Genomic DNA, 20,868 nt, shown 5'->3' on the forward strand with positions numbered 1-20,868 from the left:
CCAGCTATTTAAGTTCCAAAACCCACATTTAACCTAATACCCTCTTCGTTTACCATTTCGACCTCTGACGCCACCATTTCTACCACGTCCAGAATTATTATTTGTTAGTTGTGTTCTTGATTGTCCATTCACTTGATTGACATCGCTTTTACCGGCTACGACAGGACTTTTCTCACTAGACACACGATTATCATATGATGTTGGACAAACCCTTGTTCCTCTCATTTCTAACTTATTCATACCGATTGCTTTCACTATTGCGCAAGTTGTTGTTCATTAGCCTCTGTGCTTTCGGTATATCGTTTTTCGATAAAAACGTCCTGGGAATTTCTCGACTGTTTCAGCTCTCTTTTCTTTTCCATCACTTTACGTTTTTCTGCACTTGACTGTAACTTTACTACCACAACCGTTTTCTTTCTTTCCGCTGAAACCACTTGTATATCTTTCAGGCGTAATCCATCTTTAAAAACACTGATAACTTTATTTACAACATTTTCTGTTTCTGTTTCAGGTAAGTTACGAATCACAAGGCTATCATCATATGTAGAGCGGTCTGTATTTGCTTTCACCACATTAGCGTAAGAAGTTTCCATCTTGTTTACTTTTTCGGTGACAGCATTCAGATCAACCTTAAATTGCTCTTTGACCTTACTAATCTCTTCAGATATTTTTGCATCAATCATAGCAGCGACTTGCCTAGGGATATTCATTTCAAAGTCATCCATCCGTTTTGTCATTACTTCACAAATACTAGTCATGGTGCCCGTTAATCCTAAAATCAACGATTTCAGTTCACTTATATCACTCTTATCTGTGTTATTAATATTACACTGTTGTGAATCTGTTAATCGATATATCTCGTCGTCTTTGTCACCACAAATTGATTTTAGTTTTTTACAGTTATTTGGTTTATAATTAGGATCTGGTGATAAACAGCGTTTTGTACCAACATTTGCTACTTTTTCTGTATTTTTACTCACATTGTTCTCTGTATGTATATATCTGCTGCTGTTGTCATTCTGTTTCCAACAGTAGTCTGGGACATTACCGACTGCACATAATCTTCTGCTGATTGTTGACTAAGTGGATCAAAGCAGGCAATGTTTAAACCTTCCATATTTAAGCAGTTTTATATAATCCTAATGCACTAATGTTTTCAAAAAGTAGAAATTTCACAAAATCCTCAACATAAACAATAAATAAACTAGTAGATTTACGGAGCAAAGGACAATTAAGGTATGATAAGGGCCGTTTTTGGACCCCCTTTTTCCAGAATTTTTAAACTTTAAAGTTGAAACCCATCACGCTTGTGTAATGAACTTCAGTATCTGTTCGTCCCTGTAGAACCTTATTTTTAGGTGGTATGTACTCAAATATGTTCAAACTTAGACCTTGAAAAGGTTAAAACGACGAAAAGTGTATATGAAATCTACATTGTTGTCATGTTCGGAGACGAAATTTGACATCAGCGCCAACGTAGACCATCTTGAAATTTTTAACCATCAACTGTACTCTTCTGTATCTTTCTCGTAATAAAATATCATGGTGGTCTACATTGGCGCTCATGTCTAAAAATTTGAAAATAATCCGATTATTTACATTATTTTGGCAAGTCATTGTAATAAGGCACGGGTAAGAAATTATTCCGGGATACATAATCGATCAGAATATCACGTACGGATAGTATTACGCCGTATCCAGTCATCAAGACATATTACTCTCTTAAAGAAATATGTTGTACGTGAAATTAGACCCATGTAAATCAAAATAGTCTAACACTGTGCAGCCAAATACAGAGTTGTGTCCCTTGAAATATGGTGAATTAATTTTTATTCATTATTATTTTCAAATATTCAACGAAATCTTACAAATGAATTTTATAAAAAATTCACAACATATTCAAACTCTTTTTGTAGTTCTGAAGAAAATCATTTCATCAAAACTCATATATGTTGCACTTTGAAGTTTTCTATTTAACCTGAGACTACTATAACACAGTGTTATAGTAGTCTCATATTTAACCAACTACATAAATAAATAGTTATGTATCATCTATAGTTTTCCATACTTTCCATACTTTAGGACATTCTTAAAATGAAAATTAAGAATATTACTAGACATGACTTGTAAGTACTAAACTAATACGGTATGCATCAATGCAGTCAGTATTGAATCCAAAGTATGAAATGAAATTATTTAAAGAACAGTTGATACTGAAATTAAGTTAACTACACTTATACTATACTGTAAATTATGTGTTCCAGCCTTTTCATATATCGGTAAACTAATAGTTTTTCTTATATATGTGTCAGAGAACTCTTTTGACAAGCTGTAACCATAAAATAAAAGTACACATGAAGCATTCAATTGACTTAGATCCTATTTGGATTTTCAAATAAAACATGCTATAGCGAAATTACGTTTAACATATTTTACTTTTTAATGTCGAGCACGTTCGTTATTTTAGATATGTCCGTACGTCCATCCATCCATCCGTCCGTTTGACTCTGTCCGGACAGATACGTATATTTATCTCCTTCAGTTTTTGACCTAAAAAGCTTTTTATTTATAATAGAGGTGTGTATGTCTACAGGATATTGATTTTTTTTTATAAAATTTTCTTTAAATGTCCGGTATATTGACACATTAACTTTTTGGTACAAGCTATAAATATAAAGAGTCGGTTACAGAGGCGGATTTAGGGGGAGGGGGCCCGGGCCACCCACTTTTGCCTAAATAGGGAATCACTGAAGCGTTACAAAATCGGGCCCCTCTTAGGCAGCCAGTGAGCCTTCACTTATGAAAATTTCTGGATCCGCCACTGGGTTATCCTACAATTTTTGAGATACAGCTGTAATACCTTTATTGTACACATAATTGAAGCATGCATTGCCACCGGATTTTTGTTATTCTTCAAATATTCTAAAAATGTCAGGCTTTTGGACTTAGTCAATATTTCTTGCTACTTAAAAAACAATTAGGGTAGTTGTTGAATATTCACCAAAAACGGTACATGTGTAGTTGAACTTGTTTTCCCTCGCACATGCTATATATATTATTGAAGACACAAATTGCACTACTAGTACTACAATTAAATGTCCCTAATGCAATAAATATATATTTTTTTAGTTATTTCAAATATTTATTCAATACCGGAAAGGTTGAACTTGGTGACTACTACAGCCGATATCATTGAGTGTGAAGTCAAAGGTATTTACCGTAATATCTTTAGTTAGTTTGCTGGTTAGATGAACCATTAAGTCATTGTTAGGCTAGGTTAACTACCCTCCTTTAAGAATATACTACTCAAGCAGATTACCAATCTTTTTATCTGATGGACTATGCTACTTCGAAAGAGGGTAGTAAACCAGACATTTCACGGTTCAACTAACAAGCAAGCTTACCATACTATACTTTTGGCTACACACTCAATGAAATCGTCTGTAAATCTTGAAATTGAAACCATTTGGCAGGACATTCAGACATGCAGAATGAAAATAATAAATAGATCAACATTGAAAGGAGAAATTAAGTAACTTCTTAGACCACTCGGCCACCAAGATACTTTTATTATCTTTAATGAAGTATGTCTACGTTTCTTATCAAATTCTAATGTTTTTGGGTATAAAATACTACTTACCAATAACTGTTTCATTAAAAAAAGCATAACATTTTGGATAAGATAAGGAGATGTGGTATGATTGCATATGATTCTATACACCGGCGATCAATGTGCTAATTTCAGGATATATATCGTAGAAATAATATAGTTGTAGAGAAGCTTGAAGATGTTCATGCCTCTTTCGTCTACATATCTTCATGAGTTTTTATCGTCTTAAACCCTGACCTCATCGAAAACTTTGAACTTTGTTTTCAGCATTTCCTTCTTTAACATATTGTGTTTTAGTGTTAAAAAGTTCACAGTGTACGATTCTTGAAGTGACAAACAATGGCATTGTACAGGCTATGCATACTTGCTATACATACTGTATAAAACTGATACTGAATCTTCAATAGTAGTTTTAATCCATCTGAGTTTTTTTATGTACCGGTAATCATCATGTAAATGTGAAATGCTATATTCATAACTTTCACTTTTATTTATGAATTATAAGTGTGCCACTTCTTGTATAACTTAAAGTTTTTTATGCCCCATTTATGGACATTATGTTTTCCGGTCTGTGCGTCCGTCCGTCCGTTAATCCGTCCGTCCGTCCGTTCGTTCGTCCATCTGTCGCGCTTCATGTTAAAGTTTTTGGTCAAGAAAATTTTTGATGAAGTTGAAGTCCAATCAACTTGAAACTTAGTACACATGTTTCGTATGATATGATCTTTCTAATTTTAATGCCAAAATAGAGATGCTGCCCCCATTTTCATGGTATACTATACTGGGGAAACATTCTTATATAATTTGTATTTATACTTTTTTTTATTTATTAAACAAACCAGTTCCTTGATAGCTATCTTTTTATTTAATACTAAAATTGAGAATGAAATGGAGAATGTGTCAAAGAGACAACAATCCGACCATAGAGCAGACAACAACGAGAGGCCACCAATGGGTCTTCAATGCCGCGAGAAATTTCAACACCATGAGACATCTTTCAGCTGGTCCCTAATCAAATATGTATACTAGTTCAGTAATATTTGGCGTCATACTAAACTCCGAATTATACACAAGAAACTAAAATTAAAAATCGTAAAACACTAACAAAGGTCAGAGGCTCCTGACTTAAATGCTGCGGGGTTACACAAATTTTATTTAGATCTCAACCATTTTTTTGGTAACAGCATGCATATGATTTAATATTTACTTCATCAAGATATAAATATGACACCAAAAATTCTTCTTCGGTATATAAAAACAACCAAAACATTATTTGATCGTTGCTAAGCACTGTTTGGTTGCTAATCTTTTTATCAGTATGATATGCAATTGACTTACTTTCATTTCTTACTTCTAGTTATTCTTGCATGTTTAACCTTTCTATAAACCTGGTTTTACTCTAATTTGTACCATTAAAAATCAAAAAGGTTTTTCTGTAGTTCAATTTGATTTCTATCTTTTTCGGCTGTTGCTAAGCAACTTTTAGGTTGCTATGGTCAATTTTATTTTCTTGAAAAAATAATGATGACTCAAACATCATATATACGAAAGAAAAATCATTTACGGTAGCTAAATCTTTAAATATTGCTATAGTTTTACCTCATATGGCCGAAATTACAAATTTTTGAACCGTTGCTAGGCAAAATTTTTGTTGCTAGGTTGCTAGGTTGTTGCTAATCAATTTTAAATGAAATTAAAGTCACTTTTTCTTTGCAAACTCAAGTTATTGTTAAACAAACAATACTATTTTGAATTATGCTAATGTGTAATGAGAAAGCAATGCATATGTGATAATTTGGCTATTTATCAAAACCGTTGCTAGGCAACCTTCCTTTCACCGGAACATAAAAAAATCATAGTTTTTAAGAGTTTCTATCCTAAGGCTATCAATGATGTATATATATAAACTTATTTAGGAAGGGGGCCAAAAACGCCTCTTATCATACCTTGTCCTTTGTGTACGTCCGATCACTTTGAAATCTACTCATAAAAATACATGTATGTGTGATTCAGAAGATAAGTTTATTTGTTGTTCCCTTAATTTACATGTATTGTTGTTGTCACTAGGGCACCATATGTGCAGTAAAAGTATATGCCTTGAATGGAGGGTTTCAGAAACCCGACTTATGCTGATTTGTCAGATCCATGAAGTTCGTCTGTTGGTTTTAATTGCTGATCCAAACGGAAATATCCTGGCAGACTGTCTTCCATTATTTCAAAGTAACTGCGAAGCATATTATAAGAATGGAACGATAAATTATAACGCATCAACGAAAGAAGTTGTATTTACAGTACATGGTACAATAAACAATAAAGTGAATGGTAACTGGACATGTCGACACGGAGCTAAAGGGAATACAGCTGTAGCGTTTGTTTCAGTCGACAACTCAAACGGTATGTACTTTGAAAATTAAAACAAAACAGAATTTATTTTTTAACTAATAGTATTTTATAGGACAGTCTTACATGTACTAGTGAGAGGTTTAGCTAGCTATAAAACAAGGTTGATCCGATCATCTAACTTGAAACATAAAAACTTATAACATTTGTCGAAAAAGAAATGTTTTGGAAATAATTAATGCTTGATAACTTTGGACCATGATATTTATTAACAAATTCAAATATTAAGAAGTAGTATTTTGTGTGTGCTGTAAATGCAAGTTCTCACAATACAGTGCACGAACATTTTAGTAAATACAACGAAAGAAAATTAGACCGATTTCTTTTATGAACATAATAACTTACTTAATGTAAAAACCATGTGAAATTTTAGGCAGACGGCAACTGCATTTTTTATTTTTGAATAACCGAGTGATCTGAATGTGACTAGCAATAAGACAGTTGGTGTAAAACAGAGAACTGCATACGCTTAAGCTATCGTTGTGTTGATTATCAATCAATTAAACCAGACATTAACCGTAACACACATAATCAAGGAAAGCTGTCAAAGCTTGAGATGCTTTTAAGAACATATTAAAGTTACTATAATAGGAACTAGTATATTAAGTTTATATTTCTTTCTGATCATCCCTGGTACACATCTGCATTAACTTTATTTCTATAGGAACATATTGGTACCATGTACCAACGACAAAAGTCAACTTAAAGTCTAAAATTATAAGTACTGATACGGAACAAACAAAAGGTTTGTAATATTAATATGTGTTATTGTTTCGGGAGGAAATACAAACTATATATAGGAAACGAAGGGTTAAAGTTTTTATGTCCTGATATAGAACTGATACATGAAAATAATCCGATTCCAGAAAATGCTACATGTATGTTGTCTCGCTACATTGAAGACCCATCGGTGGCCTTCGACTGTTGTCTGCTAGATATGGATGGGTTGTTGTAGCTTTGGCACATTCCCCATTTCCTTTCTCAATTTTATGAATTGACAAATACATCTGATCTACTTTAACAATAACATTTCTTGTTTAACTGGATTTTACGCATTCAAAGTTCGACAGGAATCAGAAAAGGGAAGAGGAAAGATTCTAGAGGGGCCCATTTCCATTCTCATTTTTATTTAATCTCATAAGTCTGAATCAAACAGACCTTTTCGCCATGGCTAAAAGTAACTTATAGACCGACAGACAAATAAACAAACACTAACACAAAAGACAACATAGAAAACCAAAGACTTAGCTATAATTTTTTTTTTAGTGAAACATAAACAACATTGGTATTGAACACAAATTAATTGATTTAACCACGAAGAGACACTTAAGTGGTCAATGTATTAAATTTGCTGAGTTTGATTAACAGTAAACTAAACTTTCAGAAAGATATTTAAAAACACGCCTTGTATACGAGGGTTTGGATGGGGCCTTAATTTATGTATTCTTTAAAAATTAAGGACAAAAATAAAATAAAACGATAATATAGACGTTACGCACAATATTGCGTCCCAATTGGTAACGTCAAAATTTGACGTTTTATGTCGGTAATCGAGTATACTTTGTTCGTTTTGTTTGTAATCATTTTTGATCGATATGGATACTTCAAAGTCTTGAATATGTATGAAATATTTGCTACTGGTAGATACACAAGCAAATGAACTTTTCGGACTTCTGATTCGGCTTGTGTTGTATTTTTCTTTATATTTATTGTAACTTTTATTTTTTTGCTCTTTTTTTTTTAGTTTCTTTATCTCTTTACACTATTTGATTCTCTCTGTCTAGGATTTGAAATTGTTCTTTTCTGAAATTATTTTTTTACCTATTTATTGACAAATTACCATATGTTTTTTTTTCATATTAGATAATTATTCATTTTCTATTTGATTATAACTACTTTTATATATTGCAATTCTTATCGTGGGTTCCATGATTCTATCTATTTTCGAAATTTGTAATTTGGTTATTTTGTTTTGTCCTCTGATCTCGAAACATGAAATCGAACCGTACTTGTTATTTAAAAACAATAAAATATCGTTCATATATCATATGATAATACGAACTGCTTTCAAATTCGATGGCCTAGGGGGGTGATTGGCCTAATGAGTTCATACAAAGTGATAAAAAGCATGGTAACTTTAAGATAGTTTTTACGCTCGTGGCGAGATTTGTTCGACTCTGATCCTAATCGACAGTTATTGCAACTATTTCACTTAAGGTCGTCTGATGTCCGGCTTCTCCTACTTTTGATGACAGGTCAATAAATTACAAAAAATGTCGCTTATACATGTCGTGGTGTTTAACACCCAACAAAAAGAACAAACTTTTAGAAATAATTTGAAAACACATATATGTATAGCGTCCCGAATCGAAAACGTTCAAAACGTAAGAAAATTGCTCAGTGGACAAACTTGCAAGACATTTGATTTGTTAAAAAACGAAGTCATTTCGACATAACAGCTTATCAAAAAGTATGTTATCGTATTGTGGGGTGAGAGCACAATTACGAAAAAGCACTGTTTTATATGCTACAAATTGAATATTTAATATAATGACGTTGAAACTGACAGTGTTTTTGTAAAAAGCGGCGAAATTCGACATTGGACAATCTTGCAAGACATCTTCCCGAAGCCAATGCGTTTTTATTTGTGGTGCGAGTGCTGTAAAATTCTGGATTTGAAATGGGCTATCTAAGCACATTTGTAAGAATAACTTAGGAAAGCAACATTTTTTATCATCTGATATTTTAAAAAGCGATAAATTTTGATAACTTACCATTTTCAGAAACCTGACCATGGCGAGGATTATTCATTTTTGAAAAAAATCAGCTTTTACCTTTCGATCAACACAAAACACAGCAATGGCGTCATAAATTATTTTAGACGTTTATATTCATGCGAATTTTCGCGGATTTTAAACTTTTTATTAGACCACAAAAATTCCCGCAAAAGTTATTTTGCAAATAATTTGTTACGTCTGACACGCATATTTTTGACGTTTTGGTAATATTTGTATCATTATTTGAAACTTGTATGAAAAGTTAAAGAACATTTTTTTATATTTTTGGAAACAGTAATACATGCCTAATCTACGGATATAAATTTCAATAAGCTGAACTATTTAGTTTTCATAGAAGAGCTATTTATCAAATTGCTCTGTCACATTTCACGGCATTGACGCAATAACGTGCTTATTAAACGACGTCATAGTAATATTTTCTGTAATTATATTGTTTTCTTCTTCTTTACATCGTTTATTGCTGAAATCAGTTTTATTTTCCAGAGTTGTTGCTTGTACTTTTGCACGCATCCAAATATTCTCTATTTTTCATATTTGGTCTCATTTTTCATATTCAATTATCAGTTTTCTTCATTATTCTTTAAAAATGATTACCCCGTCCAGAACTTCCAATACAGTAACTAGAAAATAACACAATACATTTTACAAAATTCATCCGTAAGTCAACTTATTTTTAATTCAAATATAAAAGTCTGGACAAATTTGAGAGACTATCCTTTGAATAGACTTATTAGGAAGGGATATAATATTACGATACTGTTGTCAAGTCATTAAAGATTGCTTATTTTAGCGTTAATATTGAGTCACTGATAAGGTCTTTGCGTCGGAACTAAACACATTTGTTCTAAAAACAGTTGTTGGCATGACACGGGTTATGTTCTTTTCATATATGTTATGATGGTATGATACTAAACCCCTAACGGGAAGGATTGTGCCTGATGTTCATATGATGAAATCATAATCTTTCAGTCAGTTTAATTGAAGTCTGGAGCTGGCATGTCAGTTAACTGCTAGCAGTCTGTTGTTATTTATGTATTATTGTCATTTTGTTTATTTTCTTTTATTACATCTTCTGACATCAGACTCGGACTTCTCTTGAACTGAATTTTAATGTGCGTATTGTTATGCGTTTACTTTTCTACATTGGTTAGAGGTATAGGGGGAGGGTTGAGATCTCACAAACATGTTTAACCCCGCCGCATTTTTTTGCGCCTGTCCCAAGTCAGGAGCCTCTGGCCTTTGTTAGTCTTGTATTATTTCAATTTTAGTTTCTTGTGTACAATTTTGAAATTAGTATGGCGTTCATTATCACTGAACTAGTATAAATTTGTTTAGGGGCCAGCTGAAGGACGCCTCCGGGTGCGGGAATTTCTCGCTACATTGAAGACCTGTTGGTGACCTTCTGCTGTTGTTTTTTTATTTGTCGGGTTGTTGTCTCTTTGACACATTCCCCATTTCCATTCTCAATTTTATCTAAGATCTGATGTCAACAAACCTCGATTAAAGAGCCTAACTTTTTAGCAATGTCAAAATTCAAAAGAACATCAATTCGAAAGAGGCACATACATTGTATATCTTACAACATGAATAGTATACGCACGGAATATTTTCAAATTGTTCTAAAAGTGTGAAGAACAAAATATCAGTCACATGTATCCAATTGTACGGATACTAGTAGGTATTCCTCATTACTATTTTATATTTTTGGGTCCTTTGGAGGTAAGTTCAAACCCTGAGTCAACTCTGACAACACAGTACCAAATGAAACTATTCAGTAAATAGCAACGGAATTCCTACATTTTTTCTTACAAACTAAACAATTTGTATGATTTGACATTATGCACGTCTTTCAATAGTATATTTGAATATACACAACACGTTCGCAGTATATATCAACAGAAAAATTCACACAAAGAAAGTAGAATCAACAGAAAAGAACAATTGAACGTGTACGAAAATTAAAAGTTATTTTTTATATATAATTGCCTTTGTATCCCTCAATAATAATTATGCTTAGTGAGAAATGAACGAAGGAGTAACCTATTAAAGTATTAAGTAAACATATTTTTTTATCTACTTTTCTTTTTAGTCCTTTTCAATTTGTTTTTCTACTGTTTTTATTTTTGAAAACATGTCGCATGTAAACTGATTGATCTGCAGCTTATCCCCCGACCCGCCTCCCTTAAGGTTTACATTTACACACTAAAGTATAAGATATTTATGTCCAACCCTTAAATTGGAAAGCATAAAATTGTCAAACATTGTTTTAGTGTCGCTACACTCGGTGATATTTTTTTAAATTTTATTGAACAACATCCCTTTAAAATCCAGGATCCGCGCATAAACACAAGAATACTTTTGAACTGTACAGAGGTATCCAGATTATAGTACAGTTAAAAAAGATATATATCGTACCCATGCTATGTGTTAACTTTTAAGATTGAGCAATTAAAATATATAAACAAAAATTACTACTTAATAGTAAGAATGCCTGAAAAAACAAAACAAAACTTCAAAATGATTTTTAAGTATAAAAATAAACTTCAGTTATTCGATTTAAACAGATGTCTATTTAATCATCCTCGTGAATCATTGGTCGGTTTGCTTCTACAAAATAAATAACGAATGGAAACTTTGATTTAGATCTTATAAACACACATAGGTGAGAAAAATAAGTCTCAAATCTTGTGAAAGTGTGTCCTGTACCGTCAGGTTAAATTAATAATCATGGATCATACATCTTCAAAATAAAACAGCATGGAAAACTATCCAAATAAGTACAATTAAGCTGCTCGCATGCTAAATTTTTGATTTGGTAAGTCATTGATGTGGAAATCTATATCCATTGATAGATATGGACGTACATGTAGATACATGTACAATGTATCTATAGTTGATAATTTGGGAAACTAGGTTAATTGTGTTATAATTTAGGTCTTGAGGCAAGCACTATGAATGAAATATCAGCTGAAGGAAAGGGCACTAGAAACTCTTCAACTACACCAACATTTATTACTGAAAGTTCTGCAGGTTTGTACATGTTTAAATAGGTAATGCCCATAATGATTAAAACGTTCTATAGGCCTATAGGTAGTAATTTCAAAATGCATTTTTAAAACAATAATTATAGAAAATTAGTTTGCTATTGTCTTCTGGCGACCTTTCTCTTTTTGGCTCGTTTTTCTACAAGCAAAAGGTTTCAATCAACCAATATCGGGTTGTTTTTAAAACTTTTTTTTTTAGATATACATGTAAATAACACAAGAGTGACACATAATGTTCGGAAATGCATACAGTCAAGAAATACTAATTCAACGCATACAGATTATTTTATGACGTCACAATTACGTCATAATATACCTGTACCGTTTTCACAAAAACGATGCAAAAAACAGTTTCCCATCGTTATATCCATTTTTGAAACATCGTGCGCTGCCAAGAAACAATATAATGGTTTAAAAGAAGCTTCATTATAATATAACCTAATATAAAGTTTTTTGGGGTGCACACATACTTTTCAAATCTAAAATATACTCAAAATTTTTTTGAAAAAAAAGTTTATTTCCAGTTTTGGGAGAAAAAAATAATTTGTTTTTGACCCCCGAAAATCAAATAGTTGTTGCATACTGCCCCTAGTTTTTACTTGATTTTGTTAGTATGTTCGTTTGATTTAGTTAAGCTATTTCATTGACCATCAGTATTGTATAGTGTGACTTTCTATGTTTTAATGTTACACTTCTGTTTCAGTTTAGAGTAAAGGTATGTATATAAAAAAAACAAATAGTATGTGTCTGTTAAAGAGCTGAAACTCACTGCATTTGCTTGCACCTGTGTTTTTAAAGTCGGGAATCTGTTGTTCGGTGATTGCGGTTTGTTGGTGTGGTTCATAATTTGTTTCTCGAACTCCCACTGGAAAACGAGGGTATATTGGCAATAGAAATATTGCAACGGGCAAATTCTGAACCCCACAATAATCAAGTTGCAAGGGTTCTGGACATGTCTAGAGCATCCTCTTAACATGAATACTATGAAAACCATCATGACCCGACACTGCTGCGTACTTGTACATCATACACAGTCAAACGGAGGGCCCACTTTGGGTATTACTGTGGGTAGGGAAATACCGAAATGATCATATTTCTATTACCTGCTGACCATTTTACAGTAGTTACAGTTCAAAAATATACACGTCAAAGGTTTGAACTCTTTCAATAATTGTAGATAATGCAAATGATGAATACGTAGAGAGGAGTACACAAAGCAATGTTAATCAGAAAACAGGAAGCGGAACAGGTACATAATATATTCTCTGTACTCTATTCTATATATGTACTCTGAGGTCAATTCATAAAGTTGTCAAATATGACGAAAAGGAGTAAGTTCGGCATGGGCCTTATTCGGCTCAAATATTAAGTTCATAGTATCAAGTTGATGAAAAGACCGGTAAATGTAAGGGACGACATCAAAAGTTCAATGTAGGATAAAAAAAATTAATTCACATAGTTTCTTCACTGACCCCCTACCCTCCTCTTAACTTAATTTGGAAAAAATTATTGACCAATAGCCTAGGGATATATGTATAATCGATGTTGGATTTACATGTTAACAAAACTTGCAGCAATGTTGATCCCCCACCCCAAACTATTTGATTTAAGTTTTTTTTTTTTTTTTATCCTACATCGAACTTTTGATGTCGTCCCTAAGGAAGTGAAACAAAATCATTTCAGTCATTTGTTTTAATACAGTTTTCACATTCACATCCCAAATGGACCACAAATAAAGATTTTATTTACAGCTTACACATTTTTCTGAATTTTAACCAAATTTAGAATTATTAACTATAGCGTGCATGTTTCGATAGGTAGAATTAATAAGACCTCCCGAATAAGACTATTTACCGGGTCTGGAATAACATGAGAAACATGACGGGTGCCACCTGTGGAACAACTTACCCTTCCGGAGCCCCTGAAATCACGCCAGTTTTTTTATGGGGTTCGTTTTGCTTAGTCTTGAGTTTCTATGTTGGGTCTTCTGTAATATTATTTGACTGTCCCTCTGGTATCATTCGCCCCTCTTTAAAGTCGGTTTGGTAAGTTGTTACAAGGAGACTCTGAATACAAATCGTTGGTTATTATAACAAAGTTAGTTAAATAGATCTTTTTGTCTACAAAATCGCATGCGCTTCATGTTTTTAATGATACACATCGATTAACATTTTTGTTTTGTTGTTGCTGAAAATGGGACCCTGATATGGCTTTCCCCAACCTCCTTAATTTAAAGGAGTGATAAACACTTGTTACACCTATTCTAATGTTAACTCACCTTTTGTATATATGTACTTTCCATACTATTGGTAAAAGTATAAACTATAATTCCAATGGACGAACCTCTTCGGCGTGATCATATTAATGTACTTTTATAAATTGTTATTTGGATAAAGAGTTGTCGTATTGGCACTTGTATCACATCTTCCTATATCTACATCTTTAAAAACGTTCTCAACTTGGAGGATGATCCTGAAAATAAGACTATATATAAAAAAGAAGATGTGGTATGATTGCCAATGAGACAACTGTCCACTAGAGACCAAAATGACACAGACATTAACAACTATAGGTCACTAGCCAATATTAAAGGCGTTCATTTTCAAACAAAAGTTATGTACAATCAATTGAACAATTTTACAAAATATAACAATATACAATTTAAAATATGAAACAAAAACATGTGTTCCTATAACACAAACTACTTGTTAATATATTGAAATGATTAAGAAAGGTAAAACATTTTAGAAAAATCTTCTTTTTAAAACTGCGGTGCAATTTATTTTACAGAATTAAGCCACAGTGAATTATATGCTCCATTAGCAGGTGGACTGGTATTATTTCTGTCTTTATTCGTTGGATTCAATATTTGGATAAGTCGAAAATGCCGAACTGTGAATTTTAAAAACGAAGAGGAATTTCTGAGAGTAAATACTTCAAGCAGTGCCCCCATTTCAAATACAGGCACAAATTATCCTCAAGTTGAAAACCATGTGTCGGTATATGAGATGATAAATGAAAACGAGATGATACAATAGTTACTGTGGATTCATTATTATTCGTTGGATACCAATTTTCGTGGATTTCGTGGGCACAGTCAAACCACGAAATTAAACATTCAACGAATGATAATTTTTCTATTGGTTTGTATGCAGACTTCAGCAAAACCACGAAATTAAATATCCACGCATATGGAAGTTTTTCTTAATCCACGAAAATTGGTACCCACGAAAATAAATGAATCCACAGTATCAAAGGTACCAGGATTATAATTTAGTACGCCAGACGCGCGTTTCGTCTACATAAGACTCATCAGTGACGCTCATATCAAATAATTATAAAGCCAAACAATTACAAAGTTGAAGAGCATTGAGGATCCAAAATTCCAAAAGGTTGTGCCAAAAACGGCTAAGGTAATCTATGCCTGGGATAAGAAAATCCTTAGTTTTTAGAAAAATTCAAAGTTTTGTAACAGGAAATTTATCAAAATGACCACATTATTGATATTCATGTCAACACCGAAGTGTTGACTACTGGGCTGGTGATACCCTCGCGAACGAAACGTCCACCAGCAGTGGCATCGACCCAGTGGTGTAAATAGTTATCAAAAAGATACAAGATCCTGTTGACTTGAGTATGCTTAACAAAACCGAATCAACCAGTGTAAGCAGCTGTTCCCGAACAAGTGAATCATCATCTGCCTCAAATCGATCATACTTGGAAGTTGTAGATTATAGTTTTATTTCAAATTCCTATGAAACATTACAGTGTAATAGATATTCAGACACTGTTCATATTTATAATACCACTGTTGCACAATTGGAATGTAAATTAGAGTCTTCAAGCATTGAGTCATCAACATTTCCTTCGTACAAGTTATCTCCTGAAATAAAACAGGAGGTTGTGACCACTGTCCCCAATCATCAAAGTCAATTACTGTTACCTACAAATGCCAACAAAAATGCTGCCAATGATGCTAGTCTAAAATCAGACACGAAGGAATGTGGAGATCAGAACACACCAGCTAGATTGGTGAAAATCGATTGTTTGGTGGTTCAAGACATTCCTAAATCAACCAATGCACCTAGTGTTTCACCATCCACATCTAATCCCGATAATTCTAACCCTTCTATTGAGCTTCCAAGGAGTACAAATCCAAGAAATGCAATGAGTACACTTCTGTAATACAAATTATGGAAATTCGTGGGTACATACATACAAATATTTTAAATTCTTCTGAATTTAAATTTACCTTTTGTAAATAAACTTATCATAGATACCAGGACTATATTTTTTATATACGCGCGTTTTGTCTACAAAAGACTCATCGGTGACGCTCAAATCCCAAAAATATAAAAAGGCCAAATAAAGTACGAAGTTGAAGAGCATTGAGGACCAAAATCGAATATATTCAATTTGATATTGTTGTTCAGACAAATGTTTTTTTTCTTCAAAATATTTTTGGTATATCAAAATGGTTTGCGAATAGTAGCATTACGTCATACAAATAACCGTATTTATTTACCGTCATCAGCTGGTTTCTGTTCACCATAATCAGCTGGTATTTGTTCACCATAATCAGCTGGTATTTGTTCACCATAATCAGCTGGTATTTGTTCACCATAATCAGCTGGTATTTGTTCACCATAATCAGCTGGTAGTTTCAATCGTCCAAAAGTGTAGCGACTACATCATCAGGTATATAGAGATCCACAGATAATAGTGATAATTTGTCATGCTTTGTTATATACCTATTATACTTCACATTTGCGTATATAAGTATCAACAAGTTGAAAGGAAATCTATTATTTTGATTCACTCATTAGTATATCTTTTCTGATATTTATAATTCAAAAATGAGTATTGTTCCAATAAAGACTTCACATAAAATTTGTCACTCGTTATACATGTCTGTTTATCAAGAGACTATACTTACACCAGCCAAGTTGTTTGTCATTATCAGCTAAATTAAGAATTTTGACCAGATTTTTTAAAACTTTTTCCTGATACTTAAAAAACCTAAACAGACACTCAAATTTGGCTATTACAAATAACATGAGAAATAAGTCAATAATTGCAAGAGGGGCGAAAGATATCAGTTGTAGTTACAACATTAGGAACATATCCGCTACTGTCTATGAAACGGATATTTAATTCTACAACAGTCAACAACTCGTGATGACGTCCGTAAAATTAACGAAGGAAGGTTTTCAACTTCACCATCTGGAACTCTTGATATAATAACTTCCTTGTGAGCAGTAACCCTCTACCAATGCAATTTTGATAGGAAAACAAACCTGGGAATATCGTATCAGTTGGAAGGTTTATACTTTGTAAGAAGGCGCAGCTGGAATGTTACATATAAACAGAAAAAGTTCTCATTTGGGGGGGCTGAAATCATCATTGTGTTTTGTTTTCACCCTCATTGTCAATTTCTAGATATACATGTAAGCTATATCTGCGGGGAGAACATATCTATCACGAAAGTAGGATTTTGCAACACGTGAGTCTTTAAAGATTGTTGTAACATGGCTATTGATAGGGCCATTCAGTTTCTTAATTCTGATTTGTATCAACGAACTCACAGCCTTAATGTATTCGGAAAGATTATATACGTGTTTTTCTCTTGTTTAACCCATTGCCGTCATGGCATAATCCTCGAATGAATCCATCAGTACCTTGAAGTTACCACCTATGGACAAAACAAACCTCGAGAGTCAACACACAGTGTTAACATAAGTCTAAACCGTAGAGCAGCTCTAAATCATTCCGTTTCAAAGAACATGTGAACTAATCAAACAGAGACAATTACATATCAAAGACCCACATAATTCCCCATAAAGCAAAGAAAACTAGGTGGAGAGAACCACTGATGGGATGTACGTATTAACATGTGGTGGTAAAAAACCTCATCAACGGTTTGAAACAAGTTGGATTTAATTTCAATCTTAATCCTGTTCTCATTAAAATACAACAGCATATTTAAAAGTTACATACAAGAACATTCAAGATTGTGTAACCCCATTCCAACTGATTTATGGATTGTAATGTATTCTTACATATCTGTTGATTCAGTCTCTTTTTTTTTGTTGTTTTTTGTTGTTGTTTGTGTAACTTTGTTGTTTAAACTCATATATGTCAAAATTAAAACTCATCAGTCGAACTTAAACATGTAATGATGTATGGTATTTGTGAAATGACCTCATTACAGTATCATGGATTGTTTGGATGTAATTTCAAACCCATTTTTCAATGACTCTACATGGACTCAAAATTAAATTGGTGTAACTTTATTGTAAACAAGGAAAGTCTACAAAATAAGCACAGAATAAACTTTTGTCTTGTATATAAAAAAAAGTTGGTAAAAAAACTGACAATTTAGGCGCAATTTGGGTAACTACAAATTTATTTTCATGACCCAAAAAAGAGTACAAAACTAAAGGCAATAAAATGTTTTGCCACACATAGCATGATAGGAGCACAGATGTATATTTAGCATATATATGTAATTGATATACCATGATTTGTGATTAGTTTGTGCAAATAAAATATTTGTATTTGTATTTGTATTAATAGTAATTCTTTAAAGGTGCAATACCACCAAACCATGATACACCACATCCGGTTGCATACGAAAGTAGGTCTAAAAAAATATTCCCTTGAATTTGACAGTTGTAGAAAATTAACCCTGCATTTCAATGCACTTAAATTTTTCTGAGTCATAAACATGTATGTTGGGTGTCTGAAAGCATCATTCTTTTTTTATTTGATGGTCTTATAAAATATTTTGGAAAGTTAAGGTTACATAGTTACCAAAGCAGGTAACCAGTAAATAACCTGGTAAAAATTTGGTTGTTTACTTCCGGTGCAGGTTACTTTCTTATATGCAATGAAATGTAGTGTGAAATTTCCACTGTAGCACTGGAAAGGATTAAACTTTATTCATGCAAAGTATTTCTTTGGTTGAAATAAAGGTAAATTTGGGGCCCTTTATAGCTTGTTGTTCGGTGTGAGCCAAGGCTCCGTGTTGAAGGCCGTACTTTAACCTATAATGGTTTAATTTTTAAATTGTTATTTGGATGGAGAGTTGTCTCATTGGCACTCACACCACATCTTCCTATATCTAAATACTGTACATTTTTTTTAAAAGTGCCAATTTAACAAAGACTAATGGGGAAAAATCAATGGTGGTATTACACCTATTTAGGGAAACAACACGTGCACTCGTGACCTTATTGTACTTTCATTTTTAAAAATGATTACTAAATTAGTTCATACGTTGTAAAAATGGACTATTCCGAATGGATTGAGACACAGAAAGCACGTTTGAGGGAAAATTGCATTGAAATGGGGGTTTACGGATGTTTGCTAAGTCAAATGGGTGGACAGACAAGGCTTTATTCAGTGTATAGTATTAGGTTTCATTGGGACAGAAAAAAAAGAACCTTGTATGGTCACAGATTTGCATACATGCTGCACACTGAGAAATTTGACCTATCAGATGAATTTGATGTGTCTCATCTTTGTCATCAGAAGAGATGCATTAACCCTGAGCACTTGTCTTTCGAGCCGCCTCATATTAACCAAGACCGCGAAGTTTGTCGTGGTACACATCCAACAAGGTGTCGAAAACACAAATCCTACCAAGACTGTTTGATTTAAAATGGTAAAACAATAATGGTTTAAAAGAGAAGTCCTATTTTTTTTCATATGATATGATTTATGAAATAAACTTTTGAATCAACATACATATATTACATTGAGACTTTTCTTATACCTTGCCATGCAAATCACCATTTTACGTAAGCCTCTGTGTCAAATTTTAAATCACCCTTACAGTTTTGTTTATACAACATGTGATTTTTCATTTCAGTGTTAACCATGATGTGACAAGCATTCTGTTGAAAAATCTTATATGTGAACCGGTCTGCAGATGACACTTTAGCATTGAGGTATATATCAACTAATGTCATTTTTTTTTTGGCCGCAAAAGTTTTACAATTTGCCATTGTGCCGTCTGTATTTTGCACCGACAAAATATCATCTCAACACTTGCCTTGGATTTATACATATCAGAATCCAGTCTCACATACTTAAATTTTATAATTCTTACCAATTTATTTTTTTACTCGCATTCAAAGGGACATAACCCTTTTTTAAACCATTTTGATGTATTTTTTATTACTCTTTCTCCTCATTTTCTAATGTAAAATACAAGAAGGTGGACCTTTTTTGGTGTAAAACTATTAGAAATATACTGCAATAAATAAATGAAATGACTTTGATATCAGTAACAATAATTTGTTGACTGAAAGGGAACCGTTATTTGTCACACTCGGGGAACAGACCAAAATCTCAAGTTACACATAAGGGCTTATAGAAACTTCGGTGGAGACTGTTAACATTTATAGAGACAGTTCTTTCAGCTAAAACACTTTAATTATTGATTTGACATTACATGTCTTTCATTTCTTTTGGGAAAATAATTACATTTGTTTTATTTTTTAGGCAAAAGATATCAAGTTTTGATGAAAAAAGAAGGAAGAAGGAAAAATGGACCAAAAACAGACCAAAACAGACCTTCAAATGAACTCTAAAAGGTGCAATAAAATTGTATATCATCTTAAAGTTGTCTTTTGTATCCTATTTAATTGTTTGAATGCTTAGACCATGAGTATATGATCAGATATAAGTCAACACTGCATTTTATAATGATACACTGAAATAAGGATTTTTTGAAGAAATTAGACTGAAATCGCCGTAGGATATGGCCTTACATTATAGTGATTTTCTCTGAAACTATAGATCTGACTGAGACAAAACTTGGCAGTTATGCTTGAAATAACTTGCAATTGGAGGGAAAAAAATTACATTAAGTTTATTTGACATTAAGGTGTTCTTTTAAAAGTCCTGAAAGTGACTAGTTCTTATATATATAAATGTCTGGTGTATAGAAACGAGATTTTGGCTTCTTAATTATAACATATTTAAATACTAGTAACTGTATGCTGTATTCATT

At 32.8% G+C, this 20,868-nt stretch overlaps 1 protein-coding gene across 1 annotated transcript; it reads left to right on the forward strand.

The window, feature by feature from the left end:
* Positions 1-6,709: 6,709 nt before the first annotated feature.
* Positions 6,710-14,887, forward strand: LOC134684426 (uncharacterized). Its single transcript, XM_063543710.1, has 4 exons — positions 6,710-6,752; positions 11,740-11,835; positions 13,027-13,098; positions 14,640-14,887. Exons 2-4 carry the CDS (start codon positions 11,757-11,759, stop codon positions 14,885-14,887), a joined length of 399 nt encoding a protein of 132 aa, XP_063399780.1. The 5' UTR covers positions 6,710-6,752; positions 11,740-11,756.
* Positions 14,888-20,868: the final 5,981 nt, after the last annotated feature.

Source organism: Mytilus trossulus, chromosome 9, assembly GCF_036588685.1.
Source record: "Mytilus trossulus isolate FHL-02 chromosome 9, PNRI_Mtr1.1.1.hap1, whole genome shotgun sequence".
Lineage (NCBI taxonomy): Eukaryota > Metazoa > Mollusca > Bivalvia > Mytilida > Mytilidae > Mytilus > Mytilus trossulus.

Bases quoted from the DNA above. Each gene is read 5' to 3' on its own strand.
- LOC134684426 (XM_063543710.1), top strand. From the start codon at position 11,757: ATGAATGAAATATCAGCTGAAGGAAAGGGCACTAGAAACTCTTCAACT. The intron at 11,836-13,026 runs GTTTGTACATGT...CAATAATTGTAG, and splicing joins TATTACTGAAAGTTCTGCAG to ATAATGCAAATGATGAATAC. The intron at 13,099-14,639 runs GTACATAATATA...TTTATTTTACAG, and splicing joins GAAAACAGGAAGCGGAACAG to AATTAAGCCACAGTGAATTA.